Source organism: Scyliorhinus canicula, chromosome 12 (assembly GCF_902713615.1).
Source record: "Scyliorhinus canicula chromosome 12, sScyCan1.1, whole genome shotgun sequence".
Classification (NCBI taxonomy): Eukaryota; Metazoa; Chordata; class Chondrichthyes; order Carcharhiniformes; family Scyliorhinidae; genus Scyliorhinus; species Scyliorhinus canicula.
Window position 1 is genome coordinate 150703491 of NC_052157.1, and position 26385 is coordinate 150729875.

General features: G+C 41.5%; 1 protein-coding gene across 1 annotated transcript; it reads right to left on the reverse strand.

Annotated features, from left to right (window-relative positions):
• Positions 1-291: 291 nt before the first annotated feature.
• wsb1 (WD repeat and SOCS box containing 1) lies at positions 292-26385 on the reverse strand. The gene is made up of 9 exons (XM_038814504.1): positions 26015-26385; positions 21829-21994; positions 20409-20668; positions 18283-18414; positions 15817-15917; positions 9854-10026; positions 7154-7267; positions 1999-2106; positions 292-926 (listed from the first exon to the last, which is right to left on the reverse strand). The coding sequence occupies exons 1-9, from the start codon at positions 26052-26054 to the stop codon at positions 764-766; spliced, it is 1257 nt and encodes a 418-aa protein (XP_038670432.1). The 5' UTR covers positions 26055-26385; the 3' UTR covers positions 292-763.

Consider the following 26385-nt stretch of genomic DNA (forward strand, 5'->3'; position numbering starts at 1 on the left):
GCTGGGCAATATAGTTCCCAAATTGTTAGGTTGATTAGCATTAGGTTACTTGGTTCTCCATAATGCAATAATGGAGCCTTGAAGATTTGGAACATTTATCATTCAGCCATCATAAAACTTTGCAGTGAGTAACAATGTTTCTCCACCCCACAAGAGAGCAGGTTAAAAAGGGCAGTCATCTCATATAATGATAGAATTGAGAATGAAAACAGACAGAGGTTATTGCAAATGAGCAGATAGACACAGGACAAGCAAAAAAACCCACTGGTATTGAATAAAACACCCAACAGATAAAACTCAACTCCTCTTTAATACTTGAACAAAAATATATAAATTTACATTTGAAACGTTTTCTCCTGCATTTGCAAATGATGGTTTATAAAAGCAAAACAAGGTTCAAGTCTTTGGCAGCCGACATGACAATTTTTACCTTTCTCGTTTGCATACTACGAAAGATCCATCAATCCTCACATTTCCACAACACTACATTTACAAAGCTAATCATCAAACATTTATTTACAACATAGATTGGACCACCAAGAACTACAGAATAGAAAATAACCATGGTACATGCTGATATTTATATCTAATGGTACAAGTTTACAGAATATATACAGTTTTTACAGAAAAACAGATCTGTATGAACTCGACCATGCTGTAAATAGAATGCTTGTAAGGCAGCAAAACACACCCTTTTGTCGACACCTATACAATAAAAGCAACATGCGCCACAACCTTTTGCAAGTTGTACAGCTCCAAATGGTCAGATTGTGCGGTAAGTTAGGTAGTCGACTATCTTTGGTGGGATAGGCAGGCTCTCAACCGAACTGGTGACCATCACTCTTCGCAGAGCCATGCGACAGAGATGCTGAAGACTGGGGACATGTCTGGGAGTGGCCCAGAAGTGAACACTACCATCTTGTGTCCTTGGGGGGGAGGAAAAAAAAAAGCAAACATTGGGTTCATTTCTGATCCAAAGTCATCAAAGACAACATGTCATGTACATTTGAAAGAGCTCCAGATGTGGAAAACATATCCCAATCCAGAGTTCAATTAAAACACCAAAGAGAATAAGGGGTGAATTGGAAAGAATTACCATTAATTAAATCTTTAAGCGTAAACCCTTGCACACTAACTGGTCATTATCATGTAAAGGCTTTTCAACGGCCATACAAGCACAGAGCACAACAATATTCTATGATGGTCTTAATCCTTAAACACTTCAAAAAAAGCAGTCTATAAGTTTAATGCTGGCCATGCAGAAGGGAATATTGAATTCAAACAGGACATTCAAGAGCACAGCTGTGGCAGAGGCCTGGGAACAAGCAAAGTTCGAGTACCCAATTAATGTTTTCCAATTAAAGGGGCAATTTAGTGTGGCCAATCCACCTACCCTGCACATCTTTGGGTTGCGGGATCAAATCCCACGCAAACGCAGGGAGAATATGCAAATTCCACATGGACAGTGACCCGGGGCTGTGATCGAACCTGGGAACCCTGCTCTGTGAGGCAGCAGTGCTAACCACTGCACTGTGCTGCCCTCCCTGCCCACTTTCTTCACAGAATAGTAACAGTCCTTTTAGCAAAACAAATCTCATCTGCAGTAAAGAGACACTAGTACTATTCATCATTCAAATGGTATCATATCAAATTAATTCTCATTGTTATTTAGTCAAAATGAAATGTAGAATTTATCAAACCCAACTTAATTGCCAAATCTCAGTATAATAAACCTGATAATTTCAATATAGCAGTCAAAACAAAAAGCAATTCTGGTTCAGAAGATTAAATGTTTTGCCCAACAATTTGATTTTCTAGAGCCTTGGAGTTCCCAGGATCTGGAGTGCTCCGTCAGCAGTTCAAACCTTTGCAATGTTCCCTCAGCACCATACATCAAATGATCCCAATGCATCAACATAATGGTAGCACTCATTAGACCAAACCTGGGAGCCAGGGAAAAAGACAAGGAGGAAAAATACAGGCTTCAAATATACCTACCCTGTAGCAAGAACACTACCATTTGGAGAAAAGGCACAACATAGTCCATTACTTAGAGGAGCAACCTCTGCTGGGCAATCGCCATCAATCCCCCAGAATCTCACCATCCTGAAACAAACAAAATTAGTCAGTTTTACACAAGTTAGAATGAGTGCGAAGCTTCAGAAGTAGGGCAGGTATTTTGGAGCAACAACAGCATGACAAGTAACTTTTCCACCATAACAAACTGCTGCCAGACTAGAAAAGTCCCAAATCAAAAAACTTTCATTGGAACAAATCCAAGGGATAAGATCAGGGGCTGTTTAGCACAAGGCTAAATCGCTGGCTTTGAAAGCAGACCAAGCAGGCCAGCAGCACGGTTCGATTCCTGTAACAGCCTCCCCGAACAGGCGCCGGAAGGTGGCGACTAGGGGCTTTTCACAGTAACTTAATTTGAAGCCTTGTCGTGACAATAAGCGATTTTCATTTTTCATTTCATTTAATTACTTGTCCTATTGAAGAGACTGTGTAGTCTATATTCTGGGGCTGCATCGTTGCAGGGAGAAGCAACAGCTCTTCACAAGCACCACATTCTTGGATGAACCCTCACAATTCTAACATGCAAACTTCAGACAAATCTTGCCTGGACATCTAATTTTTCAGTCAGATTTTGAAAGTCAGAGCAACTGCAGATTGGAATTATGACAAAGCCTTGAAACCTTTATGGCATGAAAAATTAATGGCTTTATGGAGACAGTATTTTGTTGCATGTGTAAACACACCAAGGCTAGCAGAGGTCAATTTATGATTAGCATGTGTAAATGCACCAAGGCTAGCCGAGGTCAATTCATGATTAGTATTAATCCAATAGCAATAGAAATACAGATATAGAAGGTATTTCAAAGTCACCCTTACAGTAGCTAATACAAGAAAAGAAATCACTCAGTGGGCAGCACAATGGTGCAGTGGCTAGCCATTGTTGCCTCACGGCGCCGAGGACCCAGGTTCAATTCCGGCCCTGGGTCACTGTCCATGTGGTGTTTGTGTGGGTTTCGCCCCCACAACCCAATGATCTGCAAGGTAGGTGGATTGGCCACAGTAAATTGCCCCTTAATTGGAGAAAATTAATTGGGTACTCTAAACTTTTAAAAAAATAAATCACTCAACAAATACAAGCGTAATAGTTTATCAAGGGGATAAACAGGTAACTTTAATTCTATAAATGTATTTGGAGCACATGAAAATATTTAAATTTTCCAGCTGGTATTACAAGGAGCCACTGGTTTGAAAAATGTTTTCAATTGAAGTATTTGACCATGCAGAATCTACAGGATGACAATATTCATTTGCATTGCCGATTAAGGTTCCAACAGATATTGGGTTTTTATGTAATGAAATAAAAACTACCGCATGGCGGTCATAAGACAAGACATAGGAGCAGAATTAGGCCACTCGGCCCATTAAATCTGCTCTGCCATTGAATCATGGCTGACATTTTTCTCATCCCCATTCTCCTGCCTTCTCCCCATAAGCCCTGATCCCCTTATTAATTAAGAACCTATCTATCTCTGCCTTAAAGACACTCAGTGAATTGGCCTCCATAGCCTTCTGCGGCAAAGAGTTCCACAGATGCACCACCTTCTGGCTGAAGAAATTCCTCCTCATCTTTGTTTTAAAGGATCGTCCCTTTAAGCTGAGATGGTGTCCTCTGGTTCTAGTCTTTCCTACAAGTGGAAATATCCTCTCCACACCGACTCTATCCAGGCCTCACTGTATCCTGCAAGCCTCAGTAAGATCCCCCCATATCCTTCTGAACTCTTGAGTGCAGACCCAGAGTCTTCAACCGTCCCTCATACCTGCACAATAACCTGGAGAATCGTTAACAAGGACTCCCAAGTTCCTTTGTGCTTCTTATTTCCTAAGCATTTCCCCATTTAGAAAATAGTCTATGCCCAAATACTTCCTTCCAAAGTGCATAACCGCACACTTTTCCATATTGTATTCCATCTGCCACTTCATTGCCCACTCTCCTAGCCTGTCCAAATCCTTTGACAGTCCCCCTGCTTTCTCAATACTACTTGTCCCTCTACAGATCTTTGCATCATCTGCAAACTTAGCAACCGTGCCTTCAGTTCCTCCTTCCAGATCATTAATGTATATTGTGAAAAGTTGTGGTCCCAGCACAGGCCCGAGGCACCAGCTGCCATCCTGAAAAAGACCCCTTTATCCCCACTCTCTGCCTTCTGCCAATCCTCAATCCAAGCTAGGATCTTATCCTCAACACAATGGGCCCTTAACTTATTTAACAATCTCCTCTGCAGCACCCTGTCAAAGGCCTTCTGGAAAATTAAATAAATCACGTCCATTGATTCTCCTTTGTCTAACTTGCTTGTTACCTCCTCAAAGAACTAACAGATTTGTCAGACACAACCTCCCTTTGACAAAGCCATGTTGACTCGGTCCTATTTTATAATGCACTTCCAAGTACTCCGCGATCTCATCTTTAATAACGGATTAATCTTACCAATGACTAAGTCAGGCTAACCGGCCTATAATTTCCTGTCTTCTGCTGCCCTCCCTTCTTAAATAGTGGTGTTACATTAGCCACCTTCCAGTCCTCTGGCACCCTTCCTGCCTCCAGGTGATTCCTGAAAGATCATCACTAATGCCTCCACAATCTCCTCAGCCAACTCTTTTCGAACCCTTGGGTGTAGTCCATCCGGTCCAGGTGACTTAGCCACCTTCAGACCTCGCAGTTTCCCCAGAACCTTCTCCTTACTGATCTCATCTTTAACAACACTAAAATCTTACGAATGAGTAAGTCAGGCTAACCAGCCTATAATTTGCCGTCTTCTGCCTCTCTCCCTTCTTAAAAAGCGATGTTACATTAGCCACCGTCCAGTCCTCTGGGGCCCTTCCTGCCTCCAGTGATTCCTGAAAGATCATCACTAATGCCTCCACAATCTCCTCAGCTAACTCTTTTAGAATCTTTGGGTGTAGTCCATCCGGTCCAGGTGACTTATCCACCTTCAGACCTTTCAGTTTCCCCAGAACCTTCTCCTTAGTAATGGCCACTGCACTCACCTCTGCCCCCTGGTTTTCCTAGAGCTCTGGCATCCCACTGGTGTCTTCCACCGTGAAGACTGATGCAAAGTAACTATTCAGTTCGTCTGCCATTTCTTTGTTTCCTATTATTACTTCTCCAGCAGTCCAATGTCTATTTTTGCTCCCTCTTCCCTTTTATATATTGAAAGAAACTTTTCATCTTTTATATTACTCACTAGCGTGCACTCATATTTCATCTTCTCCCCCCTTATTATTTTTTTTTAGTTGTGCTCTGCTCACTTTTAAAGGACTCCCAATCCTCTGGTTTCCCACTAATCCTCGCCACTTTGTACGCTTTTTCTTTTGCTTTTATGCCGTCCTCGACTTCCCTCGTCAACCATGGATGTCTTGTCCTGCCCCGAGCATGTTTCCTCCTCCTGGTGATGAATTTCTGTTGTGCCTCCCTAATAACCCCCAAAAACTCCTACTGTTCCACTGTCTCCCCTGCTCGGCTCCTTCTGCAATCAACTGTGGCCAGCTCCTCCCTCATGTCTTTGTAGTTACCCTTATTGAATTGTAATACCGTTACATCTGATTGCAGCTTCTCCCTCAAACTGCAGGGTAAACTCGATCATATTGTGCTCACTGCTCCCCAAGGGTTTCTACACCTTAAGATCCCTAATCAAGTCTGCCTCATTGCACATCAACTCCAGAATTGCCTGTTCCCTAGTGGGTTCTACCACAAGCTGCTCCAAAAAAAAAAAAAAAGTGTCTTAAACGTTCTACAAATTCCTTTTCTTGGGATCCATTACCAACCTGATTTTCCCAGTCCACGTGCAGATTGAAGTCCCCCTTGATTTTTTTTTTTTTTTTTTTTCTTTTTCTATAAATTTAGAGTACCCAATTATTTTTTCCAATTAAGGGGCAATTTAGTGTGGCCAATCCACCTAACCTGCACATCTTTGGGTTGTGGGGGTGAAACCCACGCAGACACGGGGAGAATGTGCAAACTCCTCACAGACAGTGACCCAGGGCCGGGATTCGAACCCGGGTCCTCAGCGCCGTAGGCAGCAATGCTAACCACTGTGCCACCGTGCTGCCCAGAGTCCCCCTTGATTATTGTGATATTGCTTTTTTTTTTTAAAAACATGCTTTCTCTATTGCCCGATTTATTTTCTGCCCCACTACTGCTAGGGGGCCTGTACAAACTCCCATCAGGGTCTTTTTACTGTTGCGATTCCTCAACTCTACCCACAGAGATTCTATGCCTTCTGATTCTATAATCGCGCCTTGCTAAACAATTCAACTTCATTCCTTACTAACAATACAACCCCACCCCCTTTGCCCATCTGCCTGTTCTTTAGATAGGACACATATCCTTGTATATTCAGATCCCAGCTCTGATCCACTTGCAGTCACGTCTCTTGTGATGGTAAACACTGCTGCCTCACAGCACCGAGGATCCAGGTTTGATCTCGGCCCAGGGTCACTGTCCATGTGGAGTTTGCACTCTCGTTTCTGCGTGGGTCTCACCCCCACAACCCAAACATGTGCAGGATAGGTGGATTAGCAACACGGAATTGTGTGTGCGTGTGAAAGAGATAAGAGGAGAGAGAATTGGGTACTTTAAATTTAAAAACTGAAAAGTGCACTGCTCAGATGTAGCCTACAACAAATTAAACCTTTCCAGTAGTTTTCTGCAAAGTACCTCTAGCCCAAATCCAGCTCCAATACAAATATAATCCAAATAACTGTACTTGAGCTATTTTATCCCCATTCTACAGTATTCTACAAATACAATTCCAATGCTTCCTTGACCCCTCTGTTCACTAGAGGGTAGGATGTGGGGAAAGGATCCAACCTCAAGTCGGACCAGCTACCTGAATGACCTGGGACAAATTTCTAATTCACCCACTGGTTTCCATAAGATGGTGCAGCTGATAGCATGGGCCCATAAATCAAGCAGTAAATCTCCAAAGCTGTGCTGCCCTATGAATTAGTTGATATCTTCCTGCTCAAACATAAAGTGAGATGACGTCTTACAAGTCTCCACTTCCAGCCACGCCCTCACCCCGGCCTGAAAAAAGTACTTTTTGGCCCCAGAGACGGAATTCAAGAATTGTCCACTTACTTGTCATCAGCAATACTTGCAATGTGCAAACCATCATGGCAAAAGGCAACAGATCTCACCCAACGATCATTTGCTCCACCAGCAAATATCGGAGTTGGAGGTGGAAACAGATGCCTGTAAAGGCAGAGCAGAAAAATTGATAGAATATTTCAACTGTTCCCCATTTACAAGTTTTTTTTTTTTATAAATTTATAAATTTAGATTAGCCAATTATTTTTTTCCAATTAAGGGGCAATTTAGCGTGGCCAATCCACCTACTTTGCACATTTTTGGGTTGTGGGGGCGAAACCCACGCAGACACGGGGAGAACGTGCAAACTCCACACGGACAGTGACCCAGAGCCGGGATCGAACCTGGGACCTCAGCGCCGTGAGGCGGTTGTGCTAACCACTAGGCCACCGTGCTGCCCTCCCCATTTACAAGTTAATAGACAGATACAGTTTAGCTTTGAATGCTCACTTTGAAACCAACTCCCTACATAACCCCAACTTAGATTCCCAAGTGAAAATGTTTTTATAGGATTTACAGTGCAGACCATTCAGCCCATCGCATCTGCACTGGCCCCTTGGTGTACCCCAAGCCTCCACCCTGTCCCAGTAACCCCACTTAACCTTTTGGACACCAAGGGATAATTTAGCATGGCCAATCCACTTAATATGCACATCTTTGGACCGTGGGAGGAAACCCACAGAGGGCACATGCAAACTCCACACAGACAAGTGACCCGAGACCAGAACTGAACACTGGAGCTGTGATGGAGCAGTGTTAACTGCTGTGCCACCTCTTTTTGATGGCAGAAACCTTAAATGGCATAATTAGTTTATACCGAAAATAAAACTTTTACTCCCACAAGATTTAACAGTTGAATACACCACATTCATTCAATTTAACAAGTGGTTTGATCAGATTGGTCATGATCCCAGTTCATGTTATAACTGGATGGCCAGAATGAAACCCTGGCTCAAAAGACCCATAACTTCTACTTTTAAAAAAAATGTCACAGGACAGGTAGTTAGTTCGCATCAAGATGACATTTATTAAACATGGATTATAGCACAACACCCCTCGCCTCTTACCACCCCCCTCCCCCCCATAACAAACACAGATTTTAAGATTAACACTACATTTAAAGCGTCAAACACAATCTCTCACGCATACACACCATGCCTGTGGTCAAATACAAATTCCACTCCGAAACCCCAAAGGAAGGTCTGTGGACACCTCCTCAGATGATCATGTACGAGTTTCCAAACTCGCCCCCAAAACACAAATCTTCTCAATCGTGCTTTTCCTTAGCGTTTTGCATTTCAAAATCCCAGTCCACGCTTCCCAAATATCTTTTTGTGAACAGAGCTTCTGCTCCATTTACACCAACTCCTCACCCGATTGTTTAGTCTCGACTCGACTTCCCATGTTGCACAAACCCTGATATCCAGCCAACACGGTCTTCCCCAATTACTTTAAAAGTTTATTTCACAGGCTGTAGTAAGACACTCCAAACTTTAGGATTACTTTAGAAACCTAATTTCTCACCATCCTATTCCTTCTCAACTTATGTCTGTGGTGCCCATGAACAGCATCAATTTCAGGTTTCTATAACTAGTCATCCTTGACTTTCTCTGAAGCTCTCTCTTTTTGAAAAAATATATAAATTTAGAGTACCCAATTAGTTTTTCCAATTAAGGGACAATTTAGCGTGGCCAATCCGCCTACCCTGCACATCTTTGGGCTGTGGGGGTGAAACCCATGCAAACATGGAGAGAATGTGCAAACTCCACACTGACAGTGACCCAGGGCCGGGATCCGAACCTTAGTCCTCAGCACCGTAGGCATCAATGCTAACCACTGCGTCACCGTGGTGCCCCTGAAGCTCTTTCTTGCACATTACTGGATTGTATAGCTTCCTGCCTCGAGGAGAGCCGAGAGATGTTTTCTCTGGCTGTAACTGCAACTGCTCTCACTTTCAGCTTAAAAAAAACAAAGGAAAGCTTTCTGCTTTACCTTACAGGGGCCTCTAGTTTCTAAGCAACACCTATATACCTCTGCTGGCCTATTGATTTTTCATGTCGTGGCCCTCTCTATCACAATATAATCCCAGTTGGAACTGAAACCAACCCCCACACATACACCTTTGTCCAGCATGAATCGCTTCCGGGCACAGAAATATAAACACACCTAAATTCTAATGTTTACCCATACACAAATAAATCCCTTTAAACTACCTTTGGTTTCCTAACATGGTGCATAGGTTGTTTCGCAAATACAAAAGCATCAACTTGAATATTCTTTTGTTTAGTCAATAATCCCAGATATTCTCATACCTCCTTTGCCAATAGAGACCCACAAAGATCAGTAATTTATGGCAAGGGGTGGAACATGGATATTATTAATTTTACTATTACTATAATTTCCAGTGGCTTTTGTTGAAGTTTGACGATATTTTTTTAATTTTTATTTTTTTTAAATGGAAACCCAGTTCTTCAGTATTTCTGATCTTACAATTCCAAATGAAATGCATTAAAGTCACGGTGAGCATAATATTCAAATATAAGCACCAGCAAACTTCTACAAACCCAAACACAAAATCAACAGTTCCAAGAGGGGATGGGAAAGAGATTCAACTGGTCACAGTGCTCAGTCACAATTCTGACATTCCCTTTCACATGGCCCACACTGGGAAAGATTGCAGTGGTCACTTACCCCAGCTCCAACAAAATACTGCCTCTATGCGGATCCCAGACAATAACCCGTGTATCATGTGAGGCTGTAGCCAATAATGCTCCATCAGGGGAGAATTCACATGATACCACATCATTAAGATGCCCTTCAAGTTTGCGAATCATGGTGTAGTTTTCTATGTTCCAAAGAAAAACCTGCAATGAGAGAGTCGTAGTTTACAGCTCCAGTTCATGGTTAGTCTTCCCAAACAAGATAGTTAATTTATAACACCGATTTAGTACAAGTTTTCATACAATCAAGCAGCTTGTATTATATAGTACTTCCAATTGATATGCTCAGTGTCATAACAGCAAATACATTTTTTTTGTTGAAAAAGCGATACTTGCAAACATGCCAGCTATAACTCAAACTATTTATTCTAAATAACACATCCAACATTTTACTTTCCAAACATTCTCAAAGGACACCTATATATTTTAAACAATTTTACAAATTTATTTTAATTACATCTCCCAACTAAAATTTAACTCTTCAGTAACAATATTTTAACAATATGTATAAAATTAGAAAAAATACAGTACAGGTAACTTAAGCATAACATTTTGTTACTCCAACGGAACCTCCATTCAGAGTTAAAGTTCACGTGTGTTTACAAAACGTTTTCATCAGGAGCGAGAGCCTATGAAACAGCAGATACTGCAAGAGAAAAGAACATGTTTGACGGCCTAAAGGAACAATCCTTTGGCAAACAACACAAAACTGAGGCTAACAATACATTTAGGGGTACATTATTACAGTAATGATGGTACATTAACCAGGCGATTCTATTACAGACAAACTGTATAGAGTGCAAAATATTATGACATTATGTTGAATGATCTATTATCAGAGATATGATTTCAGATAAGAATACAAGAATTCTTAATTTCTCTCTTCTTTCTCCCCCCCCCCCCCCCCCCCCCCCCCCCCCTCCCCACCCCCCACCCCACCGTGGGCCATATACCCCTCCAGTAGGTAGAGGGGATATAGGTGGCCTGCTCCCAGGCCTCTCCTAATTCTACTCAAGAACAGTGATCCAGTTACAACTTTGGACTCCTTCAGGATGGAGTCATTTGGCCTTTGCCTGGCACCTCCTGCAATCGTATAGGAGTTATTTTGAGAACTAAAACACAGTGCCTTCTCCACCTCTGAAAAAAAGTGGTAGTGCACACTATTACAGCAAAGTCTGGGTAGCTTTTTCACTCCCTCGTGTGAATTACAGCTTTAAATGGTAGAATTTGTCAGCTATATACAGCTCCAACAGAGCACTAGGTCAAAAAAAAATCAAACAACTCCCACCCAAATGTATGATACAAATCAGATCTAGAGTATACTATAAACCAGATTTTCCCCATTGGCCATTCAAAATCATCTGCAGAAAGTACTAATTTTTAAAAAAGTTGCAAAAAATATTGTAAATTAATTGAAATGGGCGATTAATTATGTACAAAATTAAACAAATACATGGTCACAATTTTAACTAATTTAAAATAAGGATGGCTATTCTGTGATTTGTGCATTTCTTCTTTCTTGTATACAAAGTAAGGTAGCAAACTGATTTCAAGTTATTACAATATATTATTGATGTTGCGGTCAGACTAAAAACTATATTCCTTCCACTTACAACTTTCCTGACTTGTGCTAGGAGACAGTTTCTCAGGCACTGGCTACCCTCCAGTTCCACACCAAAGTAACTGTTCAAGTGCTAATCTAGACAGCAAGTGCCAACAGGCTGTAGTGTATCACAGCAGAGCACAATCTTATCCTCACCTGAATTCCACACATGCACACTTATTGGGAGGGCTGTGATCAAAAAGCAGGAACCTTGGACCAATTTCCCCCACTCATCTCTGCTGGCAAGACCAACATAGCAGCCATAACACAGCCTTGGCTGAAAATCGGCTAACACAGCACAGACAGAGGATTGAACCTGAAGTCTCCTTGATGTGTCCCAGCTACTCAAGTGGACAAACTCACTGGCCACCAGGGGAGTCCAGGTTCATTAATCTACTCTCCAAGAGAATGATAGCAGAAATTAGCTCAGTACTGATATAATTTAACCTCCAACTACAATTCACAGATGTTCACTTTACAACATTGCACATTTCTACATTCTTTGGAAACAGAAATAAAATTAAGCTCTACCATACACACTGCGTATTGAAAACAGTATTCATAGTAGGCAGCCCAGTGGTGCAGCTAGCTGGTGCTCCAATGGGAGTTTTACAACATAGGCTCACACTTGTGGTTGCCCACGCAGCATTCCAGATCTTACCCGGGCTGTCTGGGGGAAGAACCAAGCAGAAGTCAAGTCCCTCCCAATAAAGGAGGAAGAGGGTGAAAAAAACCAAAAAAAAAAAAAGTTATCCTGGGCTGCTCACACACACCTTCTGGTAACATTGTCAGAGGCCAGGGAGCAGGTCGCCTGCCCACCCTCTGCCAGGAATGGTACATGCTGCGGGAGATCTAAAGAGGAAAAAAATACTTCGTAAAATGGGGGGAAAAAAAAGGTTAAATATTTCGTTACAATGTTCAGAAGTACGTAGTTATCCATTACTAATAATAGACACCAAGAAACTGGCCACGTCACATTACTAGTTTTGAAAGATCACCATAGTCCAAAATAAGTTACAGAGACAGTATTGTAAAAATTACATGTCCTGCAAAAGCTTACTAAAAACATTGAAAACAGTCTAGAGTTTGCTACCTATGCGCTTGCCAGCCACAATTTCTCCCCATTCATTTTAAATTGGTAGGAAAATTGTAGCTGGCAAGTGCAGAGGCCAAACCCATAGCCAGGTTATCTTTAAATAAGAATTAAACTCACCACAATCTGCCAAACTAAGAGTCTTGAGATGCACAAGTTATTTGCTGAAATTAGAAAAAAGTGGGCTTCCATTTATGCCTTACTCTCCCATCCTTGGTAAATGACGAGCCTTGTATTCAGAGATGATACCCGTCTACATAGCTATTACTCCTGCCAATGCCCTTCCCTGTGCACCTCTTGTGCAGTATGACTGGACAGGTGAGCACACAACGTCAATATCAACACAACTGCCACTACCTGTGGCAGAGAAAGCAAAGGAAAGCCACAACTGTAAAAAAAAACTAAAGGGGATTAAATGCATCCACACTTAGATATGCAATCTATTAAAATGGGCTCCCCTAACAGCAGAATGGAGGGGTGCACTGCTTATTGAGAAACAGCCATTTGACCAAAAGTCCAGGTTCCACTATTTATGTATAAGCGTATTGTCGTTTGAAGGAGAAGGACAACATTATATATATATATATATATTTTTAAAAATAGGTAAGGAGAGAAAAGGAGCAACAAAAAAAAAAAAAGAGAACCAAAGTAGTTTATAGCACAGCAGGAACACATTTGGCTCTTGGAACAGTGAGATTGCAAATCCTAGCAGTGATTTCTGCGGAGTAGAAGGGTGGGCCAAAAGGACCCAAGTTTAGCTTTATATCACCCCATGGCTAAATGTGCACTGTTTAGGCTCCCATTAATGGTTACTTGGACAAGGCACTCCAGGGCAAATGCTTTTGGATATTTACCCTAAACACAAGTCCTAATCTTTTTTTAATGGGTGGTGGTGAAGAAGGGACGATTAGTTTGGTAACTAGGAAGCATAGAAATTACACCAATTTATGAAGATCTTTCTATTCAGCTGGGAACTTCAATGATAAATAAATATTTACTCGATCAGAGTGCTACCTGTGCTCAAATCCATTTTAAACAACTAAAAGAGGTCTACAGTAACATGAAAACTTGCGATTTGAGCCATTTCTAGCGGAGACTGCATATTTACATTTCAATCATTCTAATGGACCAGTTAAGCTACAAAACTACACTCAACCTTTCTTTAAAAAGGGCCAAAGATGCAGAAGCAAAAGTTTACATTTCAGGAATAGACACCCAAAAATGTGCAACAGGAAGGGTTTTAAGAATGTTACTTATAGATTTTGCCCAGTCCAAATGATTGGCAGCACTCAAGCTGCAGGGAATAAAACAACAGAAAATGTTATGCTTTACTGTATTAGCGCCTGGAAAGCAACTGAAGACAATTCCAGGTTCCAAAATAAAGTAAACTTAATTTGAAGTTAGTTTTCTCCTTTCACTAAATGAACAATCCTGAAACATAAACTGAAGTTCTGCAGCATAGAAGATCCAAGAACTAATGTACAGCCTGCATTACTTACAACTTTAAGTTTGACTATTGGATTTTAGAAACTCTTCAAAATGAAGTACCTTTCATCACATATCATGTGACACTGACGACACTGACTGGTACCACAAAAGGTGGTGGACAAACAATTACAAAATATTATTTAAAAAATAAACACTATTCCACAGTAGAACATGTGGAAATGTTTTGTTTTGGTGAACTCTCTTGCAGGTCAGAAATTAAACACTTGAAATAGTTCTAAAGTAATCACATCAAATGAAGCAGCTAAACTGCAATTTAAACGTAATTAAAAAGGGTACCCCATCATAATTCTCACTTCACTTTCAAATGCCTGTTTCCAATCAATCAAGCAGACATAAACCCCACTTTAGACCGACCACGCAAGCATTTCCCCAGCTCGCCAACAAAAGAAATTATACAAGCATCAGAGGGAGATGCACCCGATCTGATCATGCGCGTTTTTTCTGGAGTACGGTGTGCAAAAATCATAGGGAAGTTACCTTATTACACTGCGTCAAAAATTAAACAGGCCTGGGCAATGCAACACTCGAACAATTCCAACCGGTTAAGTTGGTTGAGCACAGAAGTTCCTAATGAGAACTAACCGTTCTAGGAAAATGTCCTATGGATTCTTTATGTTGCCTACAGGGTATTTTGAGAGAATGGGGAGGTGGCAGAGATAATCACCCACAGATATTCTTACATAATAAACCTGCCCATCCCTTTCCTACAAATTAGGATTTCATTTGACAAAAGTTTCGCAATAAATTCCTCATCTAACCTCTCAGACAGAGAAAGAACAATCCTGCTTACAAAAAATTCAAGAGTTTTTTTTTGGGGAAGTGGGGAGGAGGAAATCCAGAGTAACTATTTCAAAATTATTTTTCATTGAATGATGAAGTAGGAAATACCAAGTTTTAATGGTAATAATTTTAATAGCAAGCAAAGCTAATGTTTTGCTTTGCATATTGGCTAGCACTGCTGTCTCCTAGCACCAGGGACCCGGGTTCAATTCCAGCCTCTGGTGACTGAAGTTTGCCTGTTCTCCACATGTCAGCATGGGTTTCCTCAGGTGTAAAGATGTACAGCTTAGGTGGATTGGCCATGCTAGAATTGCCACGTAGTGTCCAGGGATGTGCAAGCTTAGGTGGATCAGTCACACTGGAATTGACACCTAGTTAGGTTACAGAGATAGGGCGGGGTGATGGAGTACTCAGAGGGGCGGTGCAGGCTCGATGGGCCCAATGGCCACCTCCTGCACTGTAGAGGCTCTATAAAATCACAATTCGATTACAATATTGGTCCAGAAATACACAGGGAAATTATAGAAACCAATGCATTGACATGATGTCACATCCAATAGTCAAACCAGAAGATATTTTCAAATATATTCTGCATACATGCTTTGCAGCAAGGCACCGAAAACTCATTTTAAAAAGCAGTTTTGGTAACTTCTCAATAATAGGCACTCTGCTAATATACAAACAGCCTGGACTAGCAGAATTCTAAATCCATCATTAAAGCTCCATTCTAACATTTTTGAGTTACACATTGCAATACTATTGTGTACACAATACTTGCAAAACAAAATTGATGACACCGAGCAACTTGTAACTTCTACAAAATAAGCGCCAAGTTAATTTAAAGATTTACGAATGTATAAAATCCACACAACCACATGCTAGATTATAAGCACCGATTAATGCAACAAACAATTTCTAGTTTTAAAAAAAGAGGAACTTCTACACATACCGCTTTTCCAGCTCCAACCGAGCAGAGAATAGTTGAATCTGGGGAGAAGGCGCAGCAATACACCCAGTTGTGATGTCCCCTCAGTACGGTCACCATGTTGCCTGTCAAAGATTCAATTATCTCTCATTACTCTAAAGCTTTAAGATGTTCCAGCCCAAGTCAAAGGCTCTATACAAGTTTCAGTATGAAACTCTCCACAACCCAGACATGTGCAGGGTGAATTGGATACTTTTTTTAAAAAAAGGTATGAAACTAAAAGCAGCAGCATTCAAAAATTTCTCCCTTCAGGAAAGGACAAATGAACTGTACAATTTAATTTATCCATGTCACGGCGGTGAGGTCTCAAATTCGATCCTGGCTCTGGGTCACTGTCCGTGTAGAGTTTGCACATTCTCCCCGTGTTTGCGTGGGTTTCACCCCCATAACCCAAAGATGTGCAGAGTAGGTGGATTGGCCACACTAAATTGCCCCTTAATTGGAAAAAATAATTGGGTAATCTAAAATTTAAAAAAATAATAAAATGTTTGCGTGGGTTTCACCCCACAACCCAAAGATGTGCAGGCTAGGTGGAAAAAATTAATTGGGTACTCTAAATTTAGTTTAAAAATGTGTCCATGATCTCAAGCAGGAATGAGGGAGCTGGTAATCATTGAGAAATCCAAAATGCCATCAATTTGTAGTCCAAGTCTGAAAGTTATGCTGACTGATACCTAACTTGCACAGGTGAACTAGATAGGTCATAGAGCTAGTAGCTTTTGGGGGGGGGGGGGGGGGGGGGGGGGGGGGGGAGGAATTTCATCATGCCTGTTCCTCGATTTGGAGTCATGAAAATGAAATGAAAATCGCTTATCGTCACAAGTAGGCTTCAAATGAAGTTACTGTGAAAAGCCCCTAGTCGCCACATTCCGGTGCCTGTTCGGGGTGGCTGATATGGGAATCGAACTGTGCAGCTGGCCTCTCGGTCTGCTTTCAAAGCCAGCGATTTAGCCCTGTGCTAAACAGCCCCTGTTTAGACAAGTAGAATTGTGTTTTCAGGCATGTGCAGTTTGTGAATGTGGAGAGAGCAGATCAGAATTAAAATGTACCCCACCACCATTGGATCTCCAAACCCTGATCACATCGTAGTCTGGTACTGATCAAAACATTTCTGGTTAGCAACCCAGAAGTTTCAGGGGCAAGGAAGAACATTTCCAGAGGAATAAAATCATAAGAGGAACATTCCTTCCTAGGGGAATAGAATCATAGGAAGGTTTTTGCTATTCATTAGAAAGAATGGAACACATTAAAAAGAAAATTGATAAGTCAACAACAAATGTTTACTACTTTTACTCTATAGTTATTTTATTATAGCGACATAGCAAGAAAAACAATACCCTGCTTAATCTTCTCCTTCGTGGCACATTTTAAGATGGAAAATGTCTGGTCAAAAATTAGAATATAGGAACAGGAGTGAGTAATTCAGGCCCTTCAGCAGTTCCCACAATTTAATTTTGGTTGATCTGTACCACTTTTCCCTTCATACCCTCACTTTGACAAGTCCCTTCCTTTTTTAAAAAATAAATTTAGAGTATCCAATTATTTTTTTCCAATTAAGGGGCAATTTAGCATGTTCTAGCCACCTACCTTGCACATCTTTGGGTTGTGGGGACGAAACCCACGCAAACACAGGGAGAATGTGCAAACTCCACACGGACAGTGACCCAGAGCCGGGATCGAACCTGAGACCTCAGCGCCGTGAGACTGCAGTGCTAACCCACTGAGCCACCATGCTGCCCTGACAAGTCCCTTCCTGTGGAAGGTGCTTCTGATTTAATTTTTTTTAAATTAAAAGCCTAGCTGATTTGATGATGAACTCCTTGTTCTAGATTCCCTCCATTTGGTGGTGGTGGCGGTGAAGAGAGAGTGAACTGCACATTTACTCTGCTGAATCCCTTTCATTTTCAAACCTCAAGTTAGTTTACCCTTTCAACTAAGTTCAGGGCAGCACGGTGGCACAGTGGGTTAGCCCTGCTGCCTCACAGCGCCAAGGTCCCAGGTTCGATCCCGGCTCTGGGTCACTGTCCATGTGGAGTTTGCACATTTTCCCCGTGTCTGCGTGGGTTTCGCCCCCACAACCCAAAGATGTGCAGCGTAGGTGGATTGGCCATGTTAAATTGCCCCTTAACTGGAAAAATGAATTGGGTACTCTAAATTTATTTTTATTTTAAAAAAAAAAAGAGTACAAAGTTCATGAAATCTATCCGCAGAATTCAACCAATTACAATTGGTCTGTCTATTGCATCTCCACTGCCAAGCAATCTTCCACGGTCTGTGCCCAAAACTGAATGCGGTATTGCAGATGGTATCTGTACAATGGAATTCCAATCCCCTTGATTGGAACAGGCATGACCAATACAAACTTCTAGCCACCTGCAGTTAACTTAATTTCAAAAATTACTGCAAGGGTAATTTTTTTTAAAAACGTACCATCATCCTTAAGATCCCAGACCCTCAGTGTTTTATCTCTTGATGCAGATACCAAGATAAGGCTGCCATCAGGTGCAAAGGTCAAATCACGAACAACATCATTGTGATCCAGCAAATTGAGGAGGAATTTACCTGTAACAAGAAGGTTACAAAATGAAAGCAATGATTGGTTTCAGGGCTCAATAAGATTAGTGGAATTGGCCAGTTTGAGAATATGGCAAGATTATTCTTTTAGTGGTTGTATTAAAGTTGTACTTTTTACAACAAACTTTTACAGTTCCTTAAAAAAAAATTCATATGGTTAAAGACATGTAAATATCGACAGCGATTTGAGTAATTGAGAAACAGAAATGCACTATTGCAAGAGTGGACTTACAACAGTCAAAATGCATGAAAAATCCAGTTTGGCTCCAAGACCAATCATAAATCATGCCCCATTAAGACACATCATCTTCATCATTCTAAGAATTAGCATCACGCCGTTTTCAGCAGTCTTTCACACCAAAGATATACCTGTCCACCTATTATTAACCCCAAATTACTAACCATTTAGTGAAGGTAGTACGAGTGCATATTAACTGCAGCAGAAAATACAACAATTGCGCTTTCCTTACAAGTCACAGTTCTGGGCTATATGTGGCTTTTTCTCCTTTTATGCTGTGCCACATGTGCAAGGGACTGTCAAAACCAGTTCTATCAAGGCAGTGCTTCAAATAATTAATGCCATTCTTCATTGCATGCAGCAAGACATTGCTCCAACATGTGGGAGGGTTAATTATGGACAAGTGAATGGAAAATAATGCATTCAACTGAACCAGGAAAGAGAAGAAATAGAAGCAACAGATTTGGAATATTAGCTAATGTATTCGGTTAAGTCAAGATACAAGATAGTTGTATTTGGACAGTAGGAAGTCTTACAACACCAGGTTATAGTCCAACATGTTTGTTAAACACTAGCTTTCAGAGCAGTGCTCCGAAAGCTCGTGTTTGAAACAAACCTGTTGGACTTTAATCTAGTGTTGTAAGACTTCTTACTGTGCTCACCCCAGTCCAACGCGGCATCTCCACATCATTGTATTTGGAGGATTAGACCATCTGTGCATTTTTGTCTGGTTAAGCATTCAATTATTAACCTCAGCAGCAAGGGCAGCACGGTGGCCAAGTGGTTAGCACAACCGCCTCACGGCACTGAGGTCCCAGGTTCGATCCCGGCTCTGGGTCACTGTCTGTGTGGAGTTTGCACATTCTCCCCGTGTCTGCGTGGGTTTCGCCCCCACAACCCAAAAATGTGCAGAGTAGGTAGATTGGCCACGCTAAATTGCCCCTTAATTGGAAAAAATAATTGGGTAATCTAAATTTATAAAAAAAAACCTCAGCAGCAAAAATCTCAGGAATAATCAAGCTGGAACTACAAGATAAAAGGTGTGGATGAGCCAAGGCATATCCACAAAGTTACTTCCAAGTAAATATAGTTAGAAAGCCTAATGAACATCAGTTTAAAATTCATGAAATATAAATAAACATTAAAAACTACTTTTTCCAACGGGGTATATAATTCTTGCGCCCAGGTAAGAGTATGTATAGCAAGAGCAGCTAGATGCAAGCCAAGTTGCAGTTATAGCACAGGCAAATTTCAAAGAGGAAAAACTATTAAACAAAAAAAAATTCTGTACCTGTCAAAAATATAAGCCACCTTACACAACACTATCAAGTAAATGAGGGAATCAAATCATGCACTGAATCAAGCTCAGAATGTACGATGATTGATTCCACATTGGCCTAGTCAACTATTGTTGGGTAGCATTTGAGGCTTAGGCACAATCAGTTAGGAAATGGCAAGAATCGGATCACGAAAATGTGAACAAAAGTACTTTAAAAGTAGTCCAGTTTTCACGGTTTAGGATCAGCTGGCGCCAAAAGACCAATACCCAGACTAAGCCAGTAATCCTCAGGAAATGGATACCCAATAGTCCAATTAAATGGAAGATGACACCACAAAAGGGGATTTGGCTTGTTTAATTTCTCAGCACACTTGGAATGGCTTGCTTATGCATGCAATCCAGTTACCACCTCAGTGTTTCTAATCATGTCAAAAACTTTGTGCAAAGTCCACAGAATCTTGTTACCTGTGTACACATCCCAAATTTTGATACGTCCATTGCTCAAACCAGTTGCCAGCAGCAGCTGGTCCTGGCCAAACTTGAATCGGTGCCATTCAATGTTCACACAGCGACTCTGTTTCTCAGGTACAGAGGAACCAAAAGCAAGGGCCCACACAATATCGCCACAGTCTATAGTGTGCTCTTCTGGCTGTTTTTTCTGATCATCACCATTTTGCTTTCCGAGATTTTTATTGACCGTATTATAATGTTCATCATTGCATAACCTTTTAGATACAAAGTTCAAAATTAGTCGTAAGAACAAATATCCCAATCAAAAAATGATATAAATTATTCAAGCTATAAAATATACCATGGTAAGCAGAGCTCAGAACTGTATTATGCAACTTGCTAGTACTAAACTCACTGCATTTTTGCTGATGAGGAAACTGCACAGTAAGAGTTAAGGCAGTTGTTTTTACCAGATTTAAAATGTTAATAATTTTCTAGACATAAAAGCAAGTTAGCTTTCAGACATCACGAGCTGTTTTTAAAGCTCTCCAATAACAGTCCATTTTTCATTAATGGTTTACTAAATAAATGTCCTATGTAAACCATTTGCAGTTATCTACCTCCTCTATTAACAGAAACTGGTTGTATCAGCACCATGTAAATCAAACATATTGCTGCTGTCTTATCACCGCTGTAACATTATGTACAAGCCTGTTGCACATTACAACGCAATGATTGATAATCTAACTACCCTTAGTATCTGACCAAAAAAACAAAAAGCCTCTTTGTGAAACAAAAAAGATTTCAATTGCATGAAAGCTGGTGCAGTTACAAGGGGTCCAAGACAATATAGTAAAACAGTAAGGACAATCAGACCCAACTTAAACAAGATTCAACTCATTATAATTACTTGTGTTTGAACCTTTGCACTATCCAAAGTGACACAAAGCCACCCTGTTATCAATTTAGCAGCTGCTGGTAAATATCCATCTTCAGACAAGCATTTGACACATGTACAGAGGACAGACACTATTCAGCAGTCACACGGAATGAATTGGCATTTCTTCAGTGCCACAATCATTTAGTCATTAGCTGACTGCTTCCAATTACATACTACACTCATTCAAATCAATAACATCCTTTCTTTCCTTCCACCTAACACTTAATCCCAGAGGATGACTGCTCATACCCAGCTATGACGGAACCCAAAATCAACCTAATGGTTACTGTGCCCAACAAGGTAAAGACCAACATTTGACTGTGGATGGTCTTGTCCTTGAGGTACCGAGAAGAGTGTAATGGAGTAAGATGGTTTCCTGCATTTGGAGTAAATTCCTATATTTTAAAGCTACATGCTTTGAAGTTTATTTCCCAATGTCTCAATTCTTGACGGGGCAACATTTTCTGAAAATAATCCTCTGAATAAAGTACTCACTTATTTTCGTGCAGCGACCAAGGAACCAACTTTACTACACGATGTCCTGGAGACCAAGCAAAATATGAGCCATCAGGTGCAAAAGCCACAGTCCAGGTTTCACGGCCAGACTTTTGTTCAAACGGAGTAACAGGTGCCCAAAGATCAGCAATTAGCTGGGCCTGTGCTGTAAATAAAAACAAAGGAATATTACAACCACAGTAATAAGCTTCCGATGGACAATTTTATCCGGCAAACAACTCATAACAACCAAGGAGAAGCAATGTACTGACCTATAGCAGGTTAGGAACAAAGAGAGTTAAGGACAAGTGGAAACCTGCTGATGCACCTTTCAATCGTTTATGGCAAAGAAATAAACTTGGAGTAGAAAGCTAATAGAAATGAGTGAATCTAACCTCACCGAAAAGGTTTGGTATTTCTTTTCCAGGGTTGGGGATATGGAGGGTGGGAATGAGTCAAGTTCCTCCTCTGCTCAGCACTCTGCAGTGACACTTGTAGGTGGACATCAAATAAGGACCTATGGATGTTGCCCACACACTGCTTGGGTTACCACGAACAATGAAAGCGACCGGGTGGCGCAGAGGTTAGCACTGCTGCCTCACAGTGCTGAGGACCGGGGTTCGATCCTGGCTCCGGATCACTGTCCGTGTAGAGAAGGCACATTCCCCTGTGTCTGCGTGGGTCTCATCCCCACAACCCAAAAAGGGTTGTGCAGGGTAGGTGAGTTGGCCACAGTAAATTGCCCCTTAATTGGGTTTAAAAAAAATTGTTTTTATTTAAAATAGTAACTAAATATTTCTCAGGCCAATAATCACAATACTGTCCTGGAGTCAGGATATTGTTAGTAACATGTATATCAGTATTTGGACATAGAAACCCAGTCCATAAAGTTTAAGTACACGTTCTGAAAAGTTATGTTCGATTTGAAATACTAATTTCCCACAGATGCTACTAGAACAGGGATCTTTCCAGCACGGTTATTTATTTCAGATTATAAGCACCAGCACTATTTCACTCTTAAGTCCATGGGTAATTTTTCAATTTGGTCCAGAGCGTATAGAAATCTCATACATACCCAAACTTGTCCTGATGACATTTCACATCACTAGCAAATCAGAAACCCAACAGTTTTGCGCACTCTTTTTTTATTGTAAAATTTAGAGGAATTTATAATTTACCCAATTATTTTTTTCCAATTAAGGGGCAATTTAGCATAGCCAATCCACCTAGCCTGCACATCTTTGGGTTGAGGGGGCGAAACCCATACAAACACAGGAGAATATGCAAGCTCCACACGGACAGTGACCCAGAGCCAGGATCGAACCTGGGAGCCGTGAGGCTACAGGGCTAACCCAAGTTTTACACACTCATTCCCAAATGCATAGATTGTAACACTGATAAGTTATGCCACCATACAACAGGCCACAAAGTTGGCAGAGCCAAACCACTCTCTCTTCTCCCCATCTTCCTGTAGTTATGAACACCATAACCAAACCATAACCTCTTTCGCCCCATAATCAGCCAGGATTAGCAAACTCATCAGTAAACTACATGTTTCAAGAAGCTTTCAGAATTGCTTCCAAGCTACAATTGTTTTACCCTCTTCCTTGCTCTTCGAACACCCTCCCCATCCCATTAAAACTATTCTTCCACTCCATATTTAAGGACAAAATGTGAATTAGGAATATTAGATGTTTTTCTATAGTTGACATAGACCCATGAAACTAGAGTATAAAACATTGTGCAAAGAATCTCACTACAGGAAATCAAACGTTGCATCTAACGCTCTATTTTACTTAAACCTTAACATTGCAAATTCAAAAACCAGAACCCATGTGTTTTACACGTGTAATAATTCTTTATTAGTGTTATGGGATGTGTTTTCAGAACCCCAAAATGTATCATGGAGTTCAACCAACCCCCACCTTTAATGGATTGTTGCTTTTGAAGAACACGGCTTGTTCCCCAGGTGTAGCACTACAATTATGGCCTTGTGGTTTTTAAAACAAAACAATGTTTATTCCATGAACTCAAATTAACCTTTTAAATAAACATTGGATCTCTTAACACCCCTTACTTCAAAGATAACCCAGAAAATAATACACTCCCCAATCCTGCAAACTGTTCCTTTACACATCCAAAAGACTTAACAAATCCTTCAAATGGCAGAAATCACCAGCAATGCAGCTCACAGCCACCAAAAAACAGTCACAGCCAAACTGCTGTCTCAACACAAACTAAAAACCGAGCTCAGCTCCACCCACTCGGACTTCACTATTTTCTTAAAGGTACATTGCTTAAACATATCTCTTAAAGGTACTCTCACATGACAAGTGTCACAAGTAGGCTTACATTAACACTGCAATGAAGTTACTGTCAAAATCCCCTTGTCGTCACACTCTGGTGCCTCTTTGGGTACACAGAAGGAGAATTCAGGATGTCCAATTCACCCAACAAGCACGCCTTTCGGGACTTGTGGGAGGAAACCAGAGCACCCAGAGGAAACCCACGCAGACAGAGAGAACATGCAGACTCCACCAGTGAGCCAAGTCGGGAATCAAACCTGGGTCCCTGGCGCTGTGAAGCAACAGGGCTAACCACTGTGCCACCCTTTGATACAAATTATAGCAGCATCAAATAGAAATATTTTTGAGCAAACATCTTTGTTGCTTACGTAGGTTAATTACCAAATGTATTGTAGAAAACTGGAAGGTGCTACAGCATGGTTACATATTAACTATCACAAGGTGTAAAAACACCCTGGTAACCAATGACCAGGTTTCATTGTATTCATGTTAAATCAGGGTCACATCAGAACTGTTGGCAGCAACAAGTTGCCAACTCTTCACAAGGGTAGCCAGTGTCCAAGCTGATGAAGCAAAGGGCTATATACTAATCACAGCAACAACCGTGAGCATTACTGGCACTTCAATATTAAAAACCAAGGAATCTTTGTCGTCACGAACGGATGCCTTTTCTTAGTGGGTGCAGGTGCGAAGAGCAGCAGAAAAGAACAAAACAAGGGAAATGAGAAATTATGCTTTCAGACCATCCCATTAATGTTTCACCTTCCCCCAGTAAAAGAAACCTCTGAACATTTTATAATTTTTTGTGAATTAACCTTACATGTGCCACTGCCAAGAATCTTGCATCAAATCCTGGTTGTTCAGCTCAAATTTAAACACCACGTCAGCACACCACTGATGCAGTAATGGAATGGCATTAAACAAATACATTTCACCAAATATTGCACATCTATGCTAATGTGTCCCCAAATAAACTCTTAGTAATGATTTTAGTACCAAATTGTTTCAGTTTGAAGAATAGAACAAATAACATTAAATGAAATTTAAAGTGATCATATTGGTGCTTTAAAAGCAGATGATGCAAATAATATTAATTCAAGAAACCCAATCGCAAAGGTTTCACAACAAAATTAATCTGGAGAAGAAATTACTGGGAGATGCATCAAGATAGAGGATGGGAAAACAGGACAATGTGCAGAAGTGATATCAACGGGCAGAGTTTATATTAAAAACTCTCCCTAACACCCACAATTACAGTTGCCAAAATAAAATACGGTTCCACTTTCTCGTCCACATGCATTATGGACTGCACGGTCTAAAAATAGAACATGTGAATGCATGCCTTTCAGTATTAAAGTCCCCCCCCCGTCTCTTTTCTGGGTGCAAAATGTCATTTGCTTGGGGATTGCACAGAAGGACTTCAATATAAATAAATCGCGCACCCGCCCATCCCTTTCTTTTAAGGCAAAATAAATTCAACGTGGCTCCAGGCCCGGTCCCTAACCCAGCCTCGGCTACTCATTAAACCAGAGCATGGAGGCAGCGCTCACCCAGCCGTCACTCCCCCCTCCTCCTCACCGCCCCCCCCCCCCCCATCCCCCTCCCCTCACTCACTCCCCTCCCTCCCACTCCTCCTCTCCCCTTCACACCCCTCCCTCCCCCCTCTACTCCTTCACTCCCCTCCCTCCCCCCTCTACTCCTTCACTCCCCTCCCTCCCCCCTCTACTCCACTCCCCTCCCCTCTACTCCCCTTCACTCCTTCCCCCCCCTTCACTCCCCCCCCCCCCCTTCACTCCCCCCCCCCCCCCTTCACTCCCCTCTCCCCCCTTCACTCCCCTCTCCCCCCTTCACTCCCCTCTCCCCCCCCTTCACTCCTTCACCTATTTCATTCACGTTGACAGATTCTGGGAAGCTGGCCATCTAAGGAGACACGATTCGAGCTCTAGAAGCTGCTCTTTCCCTCCTCCTGCTCTCCGCCTTTCACAAAGAAACCGGGCGGAAAATTCCAGGCGATCGGTGCGAGCGCCTCACTCGGCGATGGCGGCGGAGGATGGGAGGAAAATCCCGCCTCAGATGGCTACGCTTCGGAAATTATTCTCTCCGCAATTTACATTAAAAAAAACTCTTTCTTTCCGTCAAAGTTCTGTTGTTGTTTAAAATGAGGAGCGTCTCTGACGGCGGCAGAGCGGGGCCCAGAATGAGAGGAGCGGCCCCCCCGATCGCCTCTAAATAGGCAGCAGCGCCTCAAAAT

Bases quoted from the DNA above. Each gene is read 5' to 3' on its own strand.
- wsb1 (XM_038814504.1), bottom strand. From the start codon at position 26,054: ATGGCCAGCTTCCCAGAATCTGTCAACGTGAATGAAATAG. The intron at 15,918-18,282 runs GTACGTTTTTAA...AATCTTTGACAG, and splicing joins CTGGGATCTTAAGGATGATG to GCAACATGGTGACCGTACTG. The intron at 927-1,998 runs GTAGGTATATTT...CTCCCCCCCAAG, and splicing joins GGTAGTGTTCTTGCTACAGG to GACACAAGATGGTAGTGTTC.